General features: G+C 36.1%; 2 protein-coding genes across 4 annotated transcripts in view; one reads left to right on the top strand and one right to left on the bottom strand.

Moving 5' to 3' along the window:
• LOC132200229 (protein timeless) overlaps positions 1–18333 on the top strand; it is a 28187-nt gene extending 9854 nt beyond the window's left edge. The window contains exons 2-25 of one of the 3 annotated variants that reach the window (XM_059625543.1): positions 5111–5218; positions 6045–6385; positions 6843–7043; positions 7107–7253; positions 7675–7797; positions 7887–7932; positions 8331–8491; positions 8610–8835; positions 9087–9219; positions 9280–9414; positions 9477–9710; positions 9766–9892; positions 9996–10095; positions 10159–10348; positions 10405–10603; positions 10663–10823; positions 11012–11138; positions 11509–11595; positions 11849–11999; positions 13360–13506; positions 13702–13902; positions 14488–14650; positions 14967–15023; positions 17320–18333. In XM_059625543.1, the coding sequence (XP_059481526.1) occupies positions 5122–5218; positions 6045–6385; positions 6843–7043; positions 7107–7253; positions 7675–7797; positions 7887–7932; positions 8331–8491; positions 8610–8835; positions 9087–9219; positions 9280–9414; positions 9477–9710; positions 9766–9892; positions 9996–10095; positions 10159–10348; positions 10405–10603; positions 10663–10823; positions 11012–11138; positions 11509–11595; positions 11849–11999; positions 13360–13506; positions 13702–13902; positions 14488–14650; positions 14967–15023; positions 17320–17479 (3714 nt within the window). In that variant the 5' untranslated portion in view covers positions 5111–5121 and the 3' untranslated portion in view covers positions 17480–18333. Of the gene's footprint in view, positions 1–5110; positions 5219–6044; positions 6386–6842; positions 7044–7106; positions 7254–7674; positions 7798–7886; positions 7933–8330; positions 8492–8609; positions 8836–9086; positions 9220–9276; positions 9415–9476; positions 9711–9765; positions 9893–9995; positions 10096–10158; positions 10349–10404; positions 10604–10662; positions 10824–11011; positions 11139–11508; positions 11596–11848; positions 12000–13359; positions 13507–13701; positions 13903–14487; positions 14651–14966; positions 15024–17319 lie in introns of all 3 variants that reach the window. The other 2 variants (XM_059625544.1, XM_059625542.1) reach the window with 2 other exon arrangements.
• LOC132200881 (ras-related and estrogen-regulated growth inhibitor-like protein) overlaps positions 1–18933 on the bottom strand; it is a 128556-nt gene that overhangs the window by 45665 nt on the left and 63958 nt on the right. The gene's annotated exons all lie outside the window — the stretch shown is intronic.

Genomic DNA, 18933 nt, shown 5'->3' with positions numbered 1-18933 from the left:
TAAATAATCAACTTTTGCGATTGAAAATTCATCTACAGGTATTTGAAGCATTTACAATCAGTAATTTTACAAATGATCATTAAAATGCATTTTTCAACTTTGTTTATTGAGCAATAATTAAAAAATTTTGCAATTTCTACAACAACAAAGTTAGTGACACACGCACATTGTTGTTGTGAAACATAATTCATTCATTTCCCGTTATTTCTCACACACATTCACAACAATCTATAGTTGCCTCATCAAATGCGTCACACACTCCAACCCTTTTGACAAATCATCCACCCGATTTTGTGTGTTTGTGTTATTGCGAACTGGGAACATGTGTTTGTAGAATTGTACCAATGCAAAAGCCCTCTTCTCTTGTCTCTCGAGTGTTCTCGTCCATATTATTTTCCGTCGAGTTCGCTCGTCATTCCGCCTGCAGTTGTCGCCATCATTTGTCTTGGAAAATTGCAATCTGCATAATGTGGCACTCGTTGCAAGTTCTATCGCGTCTACAACTCTCCATATTCAGATGAAATAAATTTTACTGCAGGCTGCGCAGACTTTGACTTTATCAAGAGATGAGGTAGTAAAAGTATGTCAAGTGAATTCATTGCAGTTCTACTTGGCAAGTTTAATGCTATTCAATTTCAATTAATTTTCATTCAAATGAAGTAAACTAATGAAAAAAAAATATTGTAACTTACTTGTTTTATAATTCTTAAATATTAATTTAGTTTAATTAAATGTGGAAAAGTAAGCAATAGAGTGCAAATGACCATCTCTAACTTTTAGGTCGATAAACTGATTGAATATTTTTTATTTCAATAATCCGGACTTCAGAGAAGTATAATTATAATCAGGCTTGTCCTAACTGAAAACTGAAAGATTTGGAGTAAATTTAATTTTTAATTAGCTAAATAAATAATGATAAGCAAATTATGATTTGAAATATTTAAAAGAATAAAATTCTTTTTATTTCTTAAATTTCTAATTTGCTAAAACTGTTCTCGTCAATAAATTAAATAAAAACAATGCTTATAATTTACAGTGTACATTAACAGAGTTTTGACGCTTTACCGGGTATTTTAATGATAAATTGACGACTATAGCTGCTTTTCAGAAAAATTATTGAAATTATTGGTCAAACTCTATGACGAAACTAATATTTCCTTAAATATCCAGGAATTGGATCAAGTACCTAACCGAATAATATTTGCAAAAATGGAGAAAACTAAGTATATACTTTAAATTTTAAGTGCTTTACATTTTTAATGTAATTTTAATTTTATATTATTGAGATTTCAAAAAGACTTGACCTTATTCTTTCTTATACTTGCTGACAAATGCAATAAATCAGTTTCAGTCGTATTAAATTTGCCATTATTCGTTTGGTTTAGGATTTAACTAAATTAAAAAAGATAAAAATACCCAATTATGTAAGTTTCCCATGCTTGATAATTTTATATTTGGGAATATCAATCAATCAATGTCATTAAAACCAATTAAAACGGACTTATTTTTCAATCTCTTCTCAAAAGGTCAATTTTGCACGGAAAGCCGAACGGAAATATCTTTTTTTTTTATACTCTTGAGAAAATCTCCCATTATTTGTGAGAGACGATCCTGTCTATAACTTGAATAGGTCCCCGTGGTGTCAGGTTTCTCGATCGACTTAACATATTGCCAGGCCCTTATGCAAATAGACGAAGCGTCCAAATCGAGTGTCCCTCGAGCCGGCGCTCGTCATAACAAAAACATATCTGGCGCAACAAAGTGGGCCGAGCGAAAAACATTTGCAGCACGGCCGGTGCTCACATCACATTAATATATAATTCGGCTTGGCCGGAATGACGCAGGTGCTGCTGCAAAAACACCAATGTAAGAGGTTCGATCCCGAGTTTTATCACGTTGGCGGGTTTACGTATGTGCAGAGTCGGTTTTGCGACACCCAAACTGGACAGACCAAATTGGATTAGGCGGCCAAACAAATCGCGGGCGTGGGTGCGGCGCGTCAACCCCCCTGTGCGATGAGATCGATATTGCACAATTAGGTATGGCGCAAACAGCAGCGCGCGTGTTTTATTTCGCTTGCAAATTACCCTTTGAACTTTTGCAACGCACCATATATACGCGGTCTCTGCGAAACAGAAGCGAAAAAAAGCTGTTAACGACCTGCTGGGAAAATATGGAGAAAAAAGTAAAGAGAGACACACTAGCTCGGCTTGGGTATGAAAAGTGCTATTTTTAACTTTTTTTTCATCATAATATTGATTTTTTTGCTTCTTTCAATCAATAAAGACTTTAAACATTCATAGACTGGTGAAAGTTATCTCTTATTTTTTCTAAAAACGTGACATTTTAGTTGATCAAAAGTAAAAAATCTCATTTAGCGCTTAAATTTTTTTAATGACAATCAACTGTTTTAAGTTTCTAATTAAATTTTTAGTAACTGTTATCATATGAATATTAGAAAGAAAGAAAAACGCTGGTTTTCTAGAATCTTAATTGCATTTTTCCATGCGTCTTGTTTCATCGATCGTTTTTCTTTTTGCTGAAAGCAAATGAGAAACTCCTTTTTCTCCAAAGGATTGAATTATTTACGTGTTTGTTGAAGCTTTCAACTTTCCCGTGCAGAAAAACCTTTACAAAGCAAATTATATGCAGAGCTTTTAGCGAGGAATTTCGCATCAAAAGTCTCGCGACCCTTTCCAAGCCGGCGGCTTTTCCTGGAAATTTTACGTCAAAAGTCAATTTGTACCTGTCGCAAAATATTATTTTGTGTGAGGCAGTTTCTGTTCCGGATGGAAATCATGGCAACGGAGCGAATTCACCGCAGGCGTGTCCCCATTAATTTCAAGCCGACTTAAAATTTAATGAGAATTCGCTTTTTATATCAATTTTTAAACATCCTTTTAACATGATGTTTTTCATCCACTGAAAATTTAATAAACTCGTTATCAATTGAAAGACAATAAACCCGAAAACAGTTCAAGAGGAATAATAAATCATGTTTTCATAGCGAGCAGATGATTTGAAGTGAGACTAAAATAGACAAAAACGGGGAATCAAACAAATTGGATGTCTGAGAGATCTACATTGTATTTTCTCTAAAGTTGATACGTGATAACTTGATAAGCTGTCTCTGTCGAACATGCCCTTATTTTAAGGCAGCGAGATTCGCAAATAATAAGAGCGTGGAGAGGATGTTTCTTTGATGCTGCTACTTATCAACGCTCGACTTACGACATTCCCTTTGAAAAGCGACATTTCAATGGAAATAATGGAATCCTTGCTCCGCGTAGCGATTCATTCTGGTAAACTAATTAGGCGCGCTTGCCGGGTACAGAGAGCTCAAATGTCAGTCTCTGCAGATGAACTTGTAAACATTCTGCTGATAAAAAAAAAAGAAATAAAAACAAACGTACGACTTGTAGAGTGGAGGGATGCCATTTTTAGGGCATCAAAATGATTTGTCAGCAGTCTTATGAGTCTTACCAAAGGCGACAGACTGGTCTGCATGTTCACAGTCAGTTCCAAAAATTCTCAATAAAAATGGCCAGATGAATTTTCAGACCGGAAATAATAATTTATTTGTTATTGCGATGTGTAGTGAGGAGAAGGAGGAGATTGATGAAAAGAGTGAGATTTAAAATTGAGGGTATTGCCAGGGCTAGTTGAAAAGAAAACAATTATCTAAGTCTTTTTACTTGACCAATTTAAAAAAAAAAATCAATATATAATTGCAAATGTAAAATAAATTAAACGATATTTTAAATGTTTATTTTCTAATCCTACATTTTCAAAGATTTTCAATTAAACCTTAATTATAAAATGCCGACTTTTTCTTCGCTACCTTGCACTCTTTGTTGAGATTATTGTATTTTATTTTGGGAAATTTAGCTGGAAAATTTGGCAAGAATATTCATTTGTAGCTTAAAATATTAACTTTCAGAAAAACTTTTAAGAAAATTGAGTTTCTTGATTCAAAATCATACAATAAAAGAGTACACAAATCAATAATAAAAAAAATTAGTAGAAAAAAAATAATTGCATGTTTTATTTATTTAAAAAAGTAAAATTTAATGTTAAAATAATCAAATTGATCTATATATTAAGAAAACTGTTGATTTTATCTTTTTGTTTCACCATTGGAAGATACAGTCTCATCAAAAATCCCACATCCGCAAAACAAGTTCAAAAGTCAGATTGACACAAGCGAGTTGTTCAATGTTCGCGGGTGTCAAACGTTAATTGCTAAAGTACGTGCAGTCCGAAAACTTACTGATGACTTTATTATTCGTTTGATAAGGGTTCTGATCGCCCTACACGTTGCAAAAGCCTTTGCCGAGCCACAGCGCAAAGTGATCGACGGCGGCCCCTTGGCAATAAGCAAATCACGCGGCTTTTCACGTGAGCCGCTCGCTGCCGCGAACATACGCAAGGAAAGTGCCTCGAGAGAGCGATCGATCGATTTATCTTCAGCACGTTGTTACATCGTGCGCGCCTGCCACTTTCCGTGCTTCCCTCCGCGTCGAGTGGCTTAATTAACTAATTAAACTTTGATTGCCTCTTGAATAAATTTCACCCCACGCTGCTAAAAATAATCACCGTCAGCCTGCCATTTTCACGTGTACTTGCAAATTATTAACAAGCACCTTGCTCAACCTCTTGTTTGTTGATTCCCACGTAAGCCGACCTTCTAACGAGACGGATTTTTCTCGTTATCCTTTTTCCGACCTCGTTGATTGGTTTGCTTTTTTTATTGTTTTGTTCATTCCCGGCCAAATTGGTCGAACGTATAAATAAAGGCTGCATTGTTCCCGGCTGGATATAAATAAAGGCGCCTTTATCTCCGCTTTAGGTGCCCATTCAATTCAAATATATCCATCCCACGGCGATGCTTTTGTGTCGGTGTCAATCAATGATTTGCCCTTTCGAGCAGACAAAACCCACTTTTGGTTAATTGGAAAAAAACGGACTGACAGAACTTTTGCCGTCGTCCCTAAATGCCCGTCCGAATTAACACTAACAATAAGCTTTAAATAAAATGGTTTCTTTTTTTGAAATAAAAAAGTGTTGTAGCAATTTCAAAAAATGATTTTTTTCAATTTTTTGGTTCCAGAAGCAGCAAACATGGAGTGGCTGCTTGGAGGGCCGCAACTGCAAAACACGGGTTCCCAACTCGGAATGCAGGTCGGCAACACCTATCGTGTCCAGGACACTTGTCATGGTGAGTTAAATTCTAGGAGTAATTTATTTAGTGAGCCTGCAAATTTCGAAATAAATTAACCCTTAAGATTTAAAAGGATTTCTGAAGCTTTTCCGAATGGATTTTTTTTTTTTTTTAAATAATATTAATAATTTCTCTTTTTCTAAAAAGGTCAGTTTTTTCGCTTAAATTTGACTTTGTTGAATATCTTCTTCTTCTTCACTCATAAAAATGTTTTTATTTGCCAAATTGAAAAATGAAAATTCATCAAATTCCATTATTATTGATGAGATAACATTAATTTTAACCTTCTATTAATGTTTATAACAATTTTTTAAATAACATCTTTGACTGAAGTTTTAACTTTCAAGAATGAAATTGTGCAAATTAAAAATTTTTAACCTCTTTCTCGTATTGAAAAATTTATTTCTCTAATAAAAGATACAAAACTTAGCCTAGGTTCCCTTTTTAATATCAAATCAAACAATTTTAAAGATTTTTTCAGTGATAAAATGCACGTGCACATTATCTTTATTAAATGAATTTTATCTCACATGAGGTTATACCACTAGCAAGTGGCATGGTGACCTTGTTTGTGTAATCATAATTTTGTACATTATACCATGCCCAGCAATCTATAAATAAAAGATATAAATTTATTTGAATTTTAATGACGTGTTCATTCATCCGTTCCTCTTTTCGAGAGATCCGCATGGAGGTCCATGTGCACGAAAGTATTCGATAAGATAATAAATTCTGCAGTCAAAACACATCTCACTCGATAATTGCCTGTCGAGCGACAAACATGCGAGTGTTATCGACATGAAAAATTTTGTTATCAATGCAGAGACGCTGGTGGAGCTGCTGGCCAAGCTTTCGTCCGAGGACAGAACTTTGAGGACCTTCCGGCGAGCCTTGGGCTTTTCGCAGATCATCCAGAAGGACTTGGTGCCGTTGTTGATCCACGAGAAGAACGACGTCAAAATAATAGACGCGTGCATCCGTTTGCTGGTCAATCTGACCATTCCCGTTGAATGTCTTTTGCCGATGGAAATCATGGCGCGGACCGACGCCGGTCGCCACACCATCTACGAGCTCAACAACCTGCTGTTTTCGGCCAAGGACGCGTTCGTTGAACCCAGGTCAACCAAGAGCATCCTTGACTTCATGAGAAAAATCATCGACCAAGTAAGTAACACTGAAATAATATTTACAAGAAAAAAATTTAATAAATATAACATTAATTAGTCTTAATTTTTGCCTACAAAAATTATTATTTTGGAATTTTTATTCTACTTTTTTTCTATTTGATTTAAACTCTTTTGATGAAAACATTTCAAGATTCTTGTTGATTAAGCAATAATTAATTTTATAAAATATGAGAATTTCTAAAATAAATTCATAGTTTGGTCCTATTATAATTAAATATGTATAAGTCATAATTTAAAAAAAATATTTCTTCATAATTAAATAAATATCAATACAAATATTATTTCTGAAAAATAAATTCAATTAAAACGTACATTATAAAAAGCATTTCTCTGAAAATTTCTAGTAAAATAATCTTTAATAAAAAATTACGAGCTTTTTTTTCCATCTACAAATGTAATGAAATTACAATAATTTTGCCCTTTTCTTTAATAAGGATGAAAAGTTAAGCTTGGAACAGTGCGACGGAATCAACAACTGTTTGCTTCTGGTTCGCAACATCCTCCACATCCCTGAACAGTGGCCCGTCTGCGCCCCCACAAACACGCCATGCAGCAAACAGAACATGATTCTCTGGAATCTGTTTGCGCAAGGCATCGATAAAGTCCTCATCTACCTGATGACCTGCCCGCAGAGAGTGAGTTTTAATAATTTTTTAAGGGAAAATTAATAAGGAAAAATCATTAAATTTTGTTAAAAGGGCATTTGGAGTATTACGATGGTGCAGCTGATTGCCCTGACCTACAAGGACCAACACGTGGGCACGCTGCAAAAGCTGCTGAATCTCTGGTTCGAGGCGTCGCTCAGCGAGAGCTCCGAAGACAACGAGAGCAACACTTCGCCGCCGGTGAGTCTCTCTCAATTTACATAAATACGGCTCTGATATTTCCAAGTTTGGAAACTTTGCACTCGAAACTCCTCGGGCGCCTGTTATGAATATTTTGCAACCTGCGAAGCGTGCGTGCTAAACTGGTTGCATATAATTTATACGCTTTGTTGGAACATTTCCAGCAGCTTAATCTCAAAGTGGAAAGTTTGAAACCCTGATTTAAATAACTTAAATTTTACATTTGCTGCAAAATCCATGTTTTTACATAATATATTTTTAAATACGATACTTAGCAAAGAGAAATTTGTAATTTAATTTTACTACATTGGAATTTAAAAAAAAAAAATCAACTGAACGTTACAAATTAATTTCAACTTTCAATTTTTGTACTTTTAAATTGAATTAAATTGAGATCAAAAATTTTATCGGCCCTTCCCAGGATCAAGGCTCAGGTGACTCTTCCCCAATGCTTACGTCGGATCCTACGTCAGACTCATCAGATAATAGTTCCGCAAGTACGAACAAAAGCAACAACATGGATACTGGTTGCAACAACAAGCAGGTGCGTGAATTACGTCCGAGCATGTGCACATCACTCATTCTCGATCAACTTATGCATTGAATTAATTTTCTGTCCCTCAATCGCATTAGCATTCACAACGGATGCACACCGACCACATCAAAAACCCGAACAAAAGTAAGTTGCTTGTTTCTTTTTATCCTCATTTAAAAAATCACTAAAATCAAAAGAAAAAGTAAATTTGAAAAGTAAATTTTTCTTATGATCAATAAAAAAATGAAAACTACCTCTAAATTAAATTTTAAATTTCCACTTCCTCAATCTACATGCTTATATTTTTAACCACTGTGATATTAAATTATATAAAAAAATCTCTGTGCGTCGAGTTGCGCAATTGACCACCGAGTTGAGTGCACATTGCGAATACCGTGAGAGTGTTTTTAATTAAATTGGCATCACCTGCACTCTAGAACCCTAGGGGGAAAAAATGTCACTGCGCAGAGATGACACGGAATAAACTCCATGTCAATGGCATTCTGTATATACAATAAAATGAAATATTTTTTCCATCATAGTTGCCGCAGAAATTGCACGCAAAGCTCAACCCGCAGGTGCTGCAGGTTCAGGCACGAGCAGGGGCAAAGGTGGTGGTGGAAAAACCCAGCACAAAAAGGAAAGACAGCAATCTGGTGAGCCCGAAAACCAAAAGCAACAGAACCAGAGCCAAAACTCAGAGGTATATTTCAACAAATTTATTTTTTGAATGCAATCGTTTAAAAAAAAAAAAATTATTTATTCCACTCATTATCAGTTTCGGTGGAAAATTTTACTTAAATTAAAATTTTGCTAAGCAGCAAGCCTTGAGCGTTGCCAGCCCAAGCGGTAGCAGCGGAATCGGTGGCAGCAGAACGACCTCCTCTGTCTCGACGGCCACCCCCCAACCGTCCCCCGGGTCAAGTAATTCCAATTCGAGTGGTCGACCACCCTCGCCAGTACCGTCTACGTCTTCCTCCGGAGCGTCTACTGCATCTATGCAACCAGCCACACCAAACGCCACACAGAATAAACCAGGAGGACCAGGTATGAATTTTCTTTTAAATTAAAAAAATTAACTATTGTTAAAAAACATATAAATATTTAAATCGTGTAATTCATTTGCATTACAATTCTTGATTTTCTTTTCTATAAATAAGAAGACGCTCAGTTTTTGCGAGTTTTTTTATACCTTTCTCTCTTGGAATCGAATTTCGCTCGCCCGAACAAATAAATGAAAGAAAACCGATATCAGATGGCAACTCGCATTCAATTTCCCCTAAAATGTTTTATCAAAGGAGTGACCAGCAACCCGCACGTAAAAAGAAGCTGCATGTCGTCCTCCGAGCTGTCAGACTACGGCTACGGCACCCAAGTTGAGAACCAGGAATCCGTTTCAACATCGAGCAACGAAGACGATCTGCCGCAAAAGTAAGCCTTTCATTATTTCGCGTCGATCGGCCCGTATCTGATTGACCCGTTCTTTAGCAGGGGAATGAAGCCGGTGCACCAAAAGCCGCACAATCCCAACAAGATCAGACAACACAAGCCGCCCGCGTCGCAGACCAACTGCGATAAAAAGGAATGGAGACGGAAAAAACTGGTCAAACGGTCAAGGACCAATATGTAAATTGTTAAAAAATTTCAAATTTGTTCTGTAACTTATTATTTTATTCTTTTTAATCTAGACTGAATGTCAAAGCCCTGATGCAGCACACGCCTACGGACGAAGACATTTCGCACCTTTTGAAGGAGTTCACGGTTGATTTCCTCCTGAAGGGCTACGGCCCTTTAGTCCAAGAGCTTCACCTGCAGCTGCTGTCCGAGCTGGGGATGCCTGTTGACACTTCGCACTTCTTCTGGCTGGTCACCTACTTCCTCAAGTTCGCGTCGCAACTCGAGCTTGAGCTTGAGAACATCGGGTATGGTTTTTGGAACAATCATAGCCGTTCCAAGGCTGAATGATGAGAATTTCAGGCCTGTTCTATCCTCCCGAGTTGTTTCGTATCTCACCTTTGAGGGTGTCAACGTCTGTGAGCAGCTGCAGTTGGCGCTGATGCAACAGGAAATGGATCTCAAACCATGCCTAAGACGACTTCATTTGGTAGGAATTCGTCACAATTTTTTTTTCAGACAATCACGAAAGATTCTCTAGGGCCTTTCAAATGATTGAATTATTGCAATTTTAACATTTCATATTTCTTCAGGTTGTCACTGCAGTCAGAGAATTCATTCAAGCAGTGGACACGTACAGAAAGTCTAATAACCTCAGCCAAGAAGACAAAGATTTCTTGACACAGTTGCAAAGTACGCTAATTTCTCCAAAAATCCTGATCTCATGCATTAATTGTGTTTTAATTTGTCAATCAGGTGAGATCTGCGCCATGGGAGACCTGCGATGTCTGTTCGTTTTATTGCTCAGACAGTACAATCCCAACATGCAAAGCAAACAATACCTTCAGGACCTGATTGCAACAAATCACATCCTCCTCCTCTTCCTTGAAAACAGTGGTTCGCCATCAACAAGCTCAACCTTCAACATGACTGAGCACATCAAACAGTATTCTAGAAAAACCTACAAAAAATTTGATATATCTAAAATAAAATTTTGCACAGCTTTTCAACGCCTGAAATGATGCTCCAGTACGGAAGACTGCTTGAAAGTTTTCGAGAAAACGGGAAATTCGTGAACGACTGTGTTTTCACAATGATGCACCACATTTCTGGCGACATGAATCAGGTCGGATCTCTCTTCCAACCTGGCATCCTGAAGACATTCTCCCTCATCTGGGAGGAGGACTTTGAAGTTTGCGATGTAAGTTTTTTAGATACATAATTTTTTTTTAAGATTTTTATAAAAATTATTCCAATTAGGACTGGTCCGACTTGATTGAGTACGTGATTCACAAATTCGTGAACACGCCTCGCCGAGGACACCCCATGTTGCCTTTGAGCAGTGTTGACGCCGAGTTAAAAGTCGAGGAAGTGCCAACTGCACGACCACAACCCCCAACGCTTGAACAAAATTTGTGCAGGTAAAAAATTAAATTAATAAAAGCAGTCAATTTTTCAGACACTTATCAAAGTTATCAATTTCAAAATCACAAATATTTCCTGTAAATCAGTTTTTCAACATGAATAATTTTTTCACACCAAAACGAATAATTTGATAAAAGCTCCCTGGTGATGGAGTTGCAAGTTAATAATGCTATTTTTGCTAAAGATGGACCAAGGAGGAGTGTGATATCCTTTACTGGTACTACGTGCAAAGTGCTCAGAGCACCGACCCAATTGATAACATTCGCAACATGTACGTCGAGAATGGTTCCTCGAGCAAAACCCGAGTCGCGGTAAGTCGTAAACGAAAGACGGATTGCGCGAGGCGTGCACTCAGGGCAGTCACCAGCTTTATGTACTTTACGCGCCGTGCTTTTTGGCAGTCGGCACGGAAAAGCAGGATTCGCGAGAATCATGAGAGATCGGATTGTGAGGAGCTTTTTATTTCGCGCTCTCTTTTACGACGAGAGACTTTCTCGTAAATCTCTAGAAATGTGCACACACTGCGATTTCTGTCCTTTTGCACTAAAGTCATAAACTCCAACCCTCCGAATTCAAAATTGGCTCCGTCTCTCAATATTTATAGATGAAAAATCCAAAAGCTGGTCACTCTCGTCTCTACCCAAACCTAAAAATAATGGCTAAAATAAATCTTGGTTGCAGATTATCGAACAACTTTACACCCAAGACATTATTCCGCACGCGCAGTACCTTGAACTTCTGAAGCAGGAAGCAGTCGTAAGCTTTAAAGTATATATCTGCGTCAACTCACTGTTTATACAATTCATTCAATCTAACTTTGAGAGAAGAAATATGAATGCATTTACTTGTCGCATAAATAAATCTCTAATCTGTCGGTTCTATTTATATATAATTCAAACAGATTTATCTTTGGCTACAATCAAAATGCAAAAAAATCCAATTTTTTCTTTTTTTCTTGGAAAAAATAATGTAGCAGAGAGCAATCGCGCGCGGGAAAATCGCTTAACAAAATCTTTTGCAGGGTCTGCAAGGAACGGTGGTCACTGAGAGCATGGAGGTGGTCAACAGTTCCGGCACGAGCACACCTACCATTCTTCAAGCCAGCTCGAGCAACCTCGATTCACAGGAAAAACAACAGCAACAGTCGTCTGACGATATTGGCAGCATTATTGGTGAGTATTTTTAAATTTTATAGCCAGAAGTTTTATTATTATAAATGATTTTATTATAAATATTTTAAAAGAGCAAAATTTTGATTATTTTGAATGAATTTAACAACATCTTGAACAGCTTGACATTTTACAAATTAAAATACCAAGGAAAATAGAATAATTAAGGCGAACTTCAAAGTTTAATTTGTTTTTCTTAAAGAAGGAAAATAGTTAATAATCCCATATAATATAACAAAAAACGTTATTAATTCTTACAAAGAATTTTAATAGAAAAAATAATTTTTAAAATCATTAAAACTTCGCCTTGACTAGGCCAATCCCATCGTTATATTTACTTTTTGACTGGCATAAAGTCGTTTAAAGTTTACTCCGCAGTCATTATCACCATCATTTCTTGTTCAGTTAAAAGTAAATCAGCAGAATAAAAAGATAAATGTTTTTTGCCTGTAAAAATTTATAATATTGCTTTCGTTAATGAAAAAGTTGGAAGTTTTGAATAAAAGCTTAGAAAAGAGGCTTGGAAGTTGAAAAGGAAATTAAACAGAGATCTTACACAGGCATAATTACTCCAGTAAGTGCGCTGATGAATATACAAAGTGAGAGCACGTTAGCATTGTGAAACTTTAAAGCGACGCCGAAAGAAGCCGCAACCGCCGAGGATTCTCTTTATAAATGCAAAACCGTCGTCTGACGTTTATAAAAGATGCAAAATCCACTCAAACTTTCCTCTGCCTCACTCGCAGATAGCTTTAATTTGCATTTGCTGTGCACGCGAGATAATAGACGAGATCCTTTTGCGAGGAAACAATTACCGGAGAGGATGAATTAAAACAGTATCAAGTGTCTTCTTCCCTCGGAGCAGAATTAGACATGCCCATAAACTGGAGCTTCTTTTCATTAGACGTACAAAACACAAAACAACCGCACAAGAGCAATTCGCTTGATGTTTCGCCTCTGCGGTGGGATAATGGCTGATGCAAGCGGCCGCACAACATGTGCTGCAAATTGCATAGCCATTTGTATGTATCGTCCTCGGTGCGGACGAAGGAGAGGCGAATTTAATCAGCCTGAACTGTTTGTCTCCCCCGTGTAATTTACAACAGTTCGGAAAGTTTGCATAGTGGGATAACGGGGGATGCACCAAAGTTTATGTTGCTACGAGGGACATTAATTAAGTAAGGTAACTTTCTGGAATTAAATATAAAAGTTATGCAAAAACTGTTTTACTTGTTGATTCCGTGAGTTAGTTTAAATTTAAGAACGCATTAGAAATAAATAAGTTATTTTATTTACTTTTGAACGTTTCTATTTCATAATATTAATAATTGATATTTAATTATAAATTTGTTGGTGTTTAAAGCTCTTCTTATCGCCGAGAACCACGCTTCGCAGATGTCGTGGCTGCAGTCGGCGCTGCTGGAGACGTGCTACGTCAAGTTGCACTACAGGACCCTGCAGGCGGCTCAAAACAACTTGAGCATGGAGCCCGTCCCCTTCCACTATACGCGTAATTTAATTACTTTTTTGCCCCAACTCCTGGCTATACCGACCGAAAACTCGCCGCCTTTGACTAACATCGTTTTAAGCCGCAAAATTTCGCAGCTTGTAAATTTTCATCTCCCCCGAATTAATCGAGCGGACCGCGTTTATTTATTCGAATGTATAAATTAATCAGTGGGCGGAATGCGCGTTAATTTTGCAGTGATGCGTCAGAGTGTGCCGCTGGTGCCGTGGAACCTGGAGCAGAGCACCATGTTGGCGTACCCGCCTTTTGTGCTTCTGCTGCACAAACTTGGCCTCCAACTGCCAGGTGACGTGGGCAAGGTGTTTCCCAGGATTCCGCACTTCTGGACCGCCGAGGTTCTGTACGCGACGGCGCTTAAACTTGGCCCCATCAACTCCAGTGAGCTAAACTTAAACTGATCCTCTCATTATTATCCCATTTTAATAAATTGGTAATTATTATAATATTGAATTGTTTCCATTCTAAATAATATTTGTAGAGATGAATATTACATATTATATTGGCATTGAAATTAATTCCAAAAAGGAAAAGTTTTTCAATTTATTCTTCAATTTTTAAGCTATTATGATCCGTTCGTTGAGCAGAGTTTATTTTTTATTATTATCTACATCAATGATTTATAATACTAACTTTGAATTGTACAAAAGTTGTAATATAAAGAATGCTGTGTAAATATGACAAAATATAAACATAAAAAATAAATTATACTTTATACAATAATAAAATTAAAAATTATATTAAAAATTAAAAAAATATATTATGGTTATTTTAACAATTCTCTATTTATTATAATTAGTTTTAAATTATTTTTTTCAAGTTGTTAAATAAGAACTAAGTATAAAAATTGCTACAAGGTAACTAGTAACAATTTTAAATAAACTATGGTTTAAATATTGAAAATATTTACTTCAAAAAAATATGCATACAGAAAATAATGGAAATTTCTGTTCTTTATCTCATCAGATTTTCTGAAGTTTGATCCTCAAGAGTTGAGTTCAAGTTCGCGAAGTGGATTGCAAGTAATGCCGATGGTCGAGGTTGAGGAGACCAGCCTGGCCGGACCGTCCATGAGCAGCGACGTCCAGCAAGAAGTGCCGGCCGCCCTGTCAGTCCAGTTCGCGCCAATGTAAACCAACCTTCCATGCTTTTAATGCGCTATTTGCATATTAGCTTTCGATGTCTGCACTCACAGTCCCAGATAGTGATAAAAACAGGAGAAATCAAATTCAGTTGATTTTTAACACAAAATAATCAATTTTTTCGCCTAAAAACAATAGTTTTGGGATGTTGAGCTTTATTTTGACGAATATATATTTTTATACAAAAAATTTTATTTAAAAACAAAAAAATACACTCCACGGATTTTGACTTTTTCATCAAAATCCGGTCGTAACTGAATCTGATGATGGAGAATGTAAACTGAAAGTCATGTCGTTTGGCAGGCCGGAGGGCAACACTAATTGGATGCAACTCGTTACCAAGGCAAAGAGGTCGAGTAGGTGAGTTTGCATTCCACCCCCAGAGCCCGCGAACCCCATCCGCACCCGAGTACGTCTTCTTGTCAGCTAAACGAGCGAGCGCCGCCTCCACTCGTCTAATCCGTTTTTGCTCTCGCAACCTCTCCTCGGCCAGCGCGAATTTTTTTGCACTGCTTTTTCGTTCAACTCGCAGAATTAATGGAGTTCGCTCCTGAATGTACATACGCAAATTTTAAGGCAAAAACTTGAAACTTTGAGGTGCAATTTCGCGCAGCTGATGAGAGGGAAAATAATGTAGTAAATTGCGTGGTGCCGCGAGCAGCAAAAACTAACTCTGTGTCGCTTTAAGTGTGTCTCGCAATCGGAATAAAAGAAAGAATGAAGAAACTTACTTACTATTATATACTTTCATGTTTGTTTATATATTTCATGGTGGTGTGTTTGTCAGTCTGAACGGCAAGAGACGGAAATAAGGCTGAGGAAAGTTGGCGGTGATTTTTTTCCAACCTCTCGTGTCTGTAGCAAAATGAGTAGAAAGAGGGAGAGAGACTCGGCAGGCAGAGGGAGCGGGGCAAATATATAATGACTCGAACCCAGGGTTTTCAAAAGTTTGTTTGCTTTGCTTGCATTTTTGAGTGGTTTACAAACTCATTCGAAAAAGGCTTTACGGGCTCAGCCGCATTGAACTTTTTTACTTCAAATATATATATATACATATTTCGCAGAATAATACCGTGAATAAAAATATTGTACTAATTGATTGTTTTATTTTTCTTTGTTCAAAATTCATTTTCTCTTTTTTTATCACTTGGAATTTCTGGTGGAACACAATGTAAGTTAAATAATTCATCACAAAAGAATCAATAGCTAAAGACTTCAACAAAATCTAAAATATTCCAAAGCCCTGAGGACTGACCGGCCAGAAACAGCTTTTTACACCAGCCGTGACCTTCAAATTATCAGTCCAGAAATATTAAATCCTGGGGATATTTCTTAATTTTCTTTGCTAATTAATAAAGTAAAGTCAATTAAATGTAGTCAACCCGGCACTGGGACAAAATAATTATTATATTAAAATGATTTATTGATCATTTTTGATTCATCTTCTCTAGTCATAAATTTGAGAATGAAATTAGTTTTTATTTTGTTCAACTGAACTTTGAACTTCAATTAATTTCCTTAAATTTTGATCACATTTGCCACTGAAAACGCTCAAAAAAGCAACCAATTCTCGAATTTCTTGGCAAATACAGACATTTCATTTTGTTTGAATTCTTTAATTTTACAATTCTTTTCTACTCCCAAGGGATTTGTGTTCAGGTTGAGTTACACGTTTTACGTTCATATTTAATATCCAAAATCGGTTGAGTGTTTCCCTAACTCTTCGATGATTTGCCTAATGCAACCAGCAGAACAAAAAATTTAAAATTCTAGCAGCTCTGGGAAATATTGAATATTAAACCTATTTTGGATATAAAAAAAAGGAATGAAAATGTTAACTTGGCCTGAATGCAGACTTTTCCATGAATATAAAATATTTTTTTAAATTTTAAATTTATATAGAAACAAGATTGAAATTTATTTTCCGTGTTGCGTGGATTCGGTATTATCTAATTTTAAAAAAAAAAAATCAAATTACATTTTTATTAACAAGAAAATCCCCAATTCACCAAAACAAATTATTAATCAGAAGATTCCACAATGATATTACAAAAATTCACTTATTATTTTTAAATTTATTTATTTATTTAATAAAAATTAGGTGATATTGCACTTTTTGCTCTAAAAGGGCTTTTTATAGTAAGTGCAGTTCTTTAATCTAAAATAGAGATGAGCTTAATTTTTTCATATATTTTATTGATTTAATTTATTCTCTTTTCAGTATGTACATTGAAATAATTATTTATTTAGACCAGATATAATTTTTTTTAAATCGTACAGAATTTTTGCGAATTTTTGAGGTCTTTTTTGGTAATTTTGCAGATAAAAAGTTCTGATTTATACTTTTTCCGAGAGTGAAAATTTGCATGATTTGCTTGGGGCAGCGGTAGCAGATCGTTATTTTACCCCTGCTTAGGTACATATTCACGCACACACAGCGCCCAGCACGCAAATTTAGCGCCGCCGGCATCATTTCATAATTCGCGTCAAAGCCATAACGAAAAACCTGGCCGAGTTTCTCTCTAGTAGTGAATAGGAGTAGAGCAGTGGTTGTTTATTTATTTTGTTTGTGTTTGTGAATATATTTGGTACACGCGGTTGGTCTGAAAGTTTGCCAGTCCGAACTGACTGCTGGATGTTCAAATTGTGCCCTCAGGGAGCAATCGCCATGCGGGGACCTGGACTCGACCCTCAGCAAAATGTCCATCTCGGACGACGACACCTGCACGTCCGCCAACGAAGAAAAAGCTCGGTCGCTTTCACCGCCAGGGCCGCTGCCTCTCCACACCCTCAACCCCCAGACCAGCACCATTTGAGAAAAAGAAAAAAATCCTATACACATCTCCAAACGTCAAAATGTGCGGGCACATTCGACATATATTTTTATTTAAACTATTTTAATCTTGCCAATAAATGCCAATTTTCATATATACACTCTCAGTTTTTGCGAAACCATCACAGGTTGATTGATTGATTTGCAAGAAATCGTAACTATATATTTATCTCGTTTATAATGGTTTGATGTTGTTTCAGTAATTTTGAATAGTTTAATGAAGTTGATTTTAGTATTTGATAGTTTTAATAATATGTCGAAGTGTGCGAATTGAATTTTTTAATAAAAATTTAAATCGATACATCTTTTTTTTAATTTTTGACGAGATGTCAATTTTGCCGTTTGTGCTCTTGAAATTATACAGAAAGAAGAATATTTTGATATGCACTTAGATTATATAATATCAAATATTATAATGATTTTATTGTATACGAAATACATTATGATGGAATACCTATCCACAAAAATAGCAAAAGTTCTGGAATCATAAATGTATTTTCAATTCCAGGCGTGTAAAAACGAATACCTCAAGAGAATCGTGCGATGGATATGAATTCAAAATGTCAAGAGAATTAGGATAGAACGTGTGTTTGATGTATTATGAGACTACACTGTCGCTTTTTCTAGCAGTTTTATGCAAAAAAAAAAGGACAAACCGAGAAAAAATTTTGTTTGCAGTAGATTTTTTTTCTCTATGTAAGCAGTTGCAAATGAATAGAAATATGAGATTGAATCAAGAAAATGCAAGAAAACTAAATTTCGCTCCAAGTATTTTTACTTGTAATAATTGTAATTTTGCATTGAATTGGTAAAAAATAAAGTTACTAATGATGGAAATTGAAATTAATATGCAAATTTTATTGAAAACCAATCAGATCAGTAATACTTTAAAATGAAGACATTTTTCAAGCTAGAGCTCAGATGAAATTTATCACAAAAATTGCACAAAGCCTACTTGTATTATTTAATTTTTTTCCCAAATAATTGAATACACGGATAAAATTTAAAAACAAAATTAAAATTAAGTACTTCTCCTTTTTTTATAATTTAAATGAATACTCAATTAATTCAAATGGAGGCAAAATGAATTATGGAAATTTCGTGTAAGCCCTTATCAAAAATTAAATTGGCCCAACCTGACAGATTCAATCTGGCAAAAATTCACGTTCGTGCTGAGAGAAGATGAATTGAACCATCATGTCGTTGAAATCTTTTTCAATTTGCACGGCGGCTTTTCATACCGTGCGCGGCCGTTTCATTTGTTTCACAAATGGAAAGTCGTAATCTGGCCGGCGCATCTCCCAGTCCTATCTGCCTCTGAAAACACGCTCCAAATTTTATTCGGCGGCAATCCAGGCCGCGCATGTAAAGCTAACGCACGCGCCACGCGAACGCATTCATCAGATTAATTAATCCTAATAACACCGCGTCCGCTTT

This window comes from Neocloeon triangulifer, unplaced genomic scaffold (genome assembly GCF_031216515.1).
Source record: "Neocloeon triangulifer isolate White Clay Creek 2 clone unplaced genomic scaffold, ASM3121651v1 ptg000014l, whole genome shotgun sequence".
In the NCBI taxonomy this organism is placed as follows: Eukaryota; Metazoa; Arthropoda; class Insecta; order Ephemeroptera; family Baetidae; genus Neocloeon; species Neocloeon triangulifer.
The sequence above is the reverse complement of the archived record's forward strand: the minus strand, read 5'-3'. Positions and strand labels throughout refer to the sequence as shown.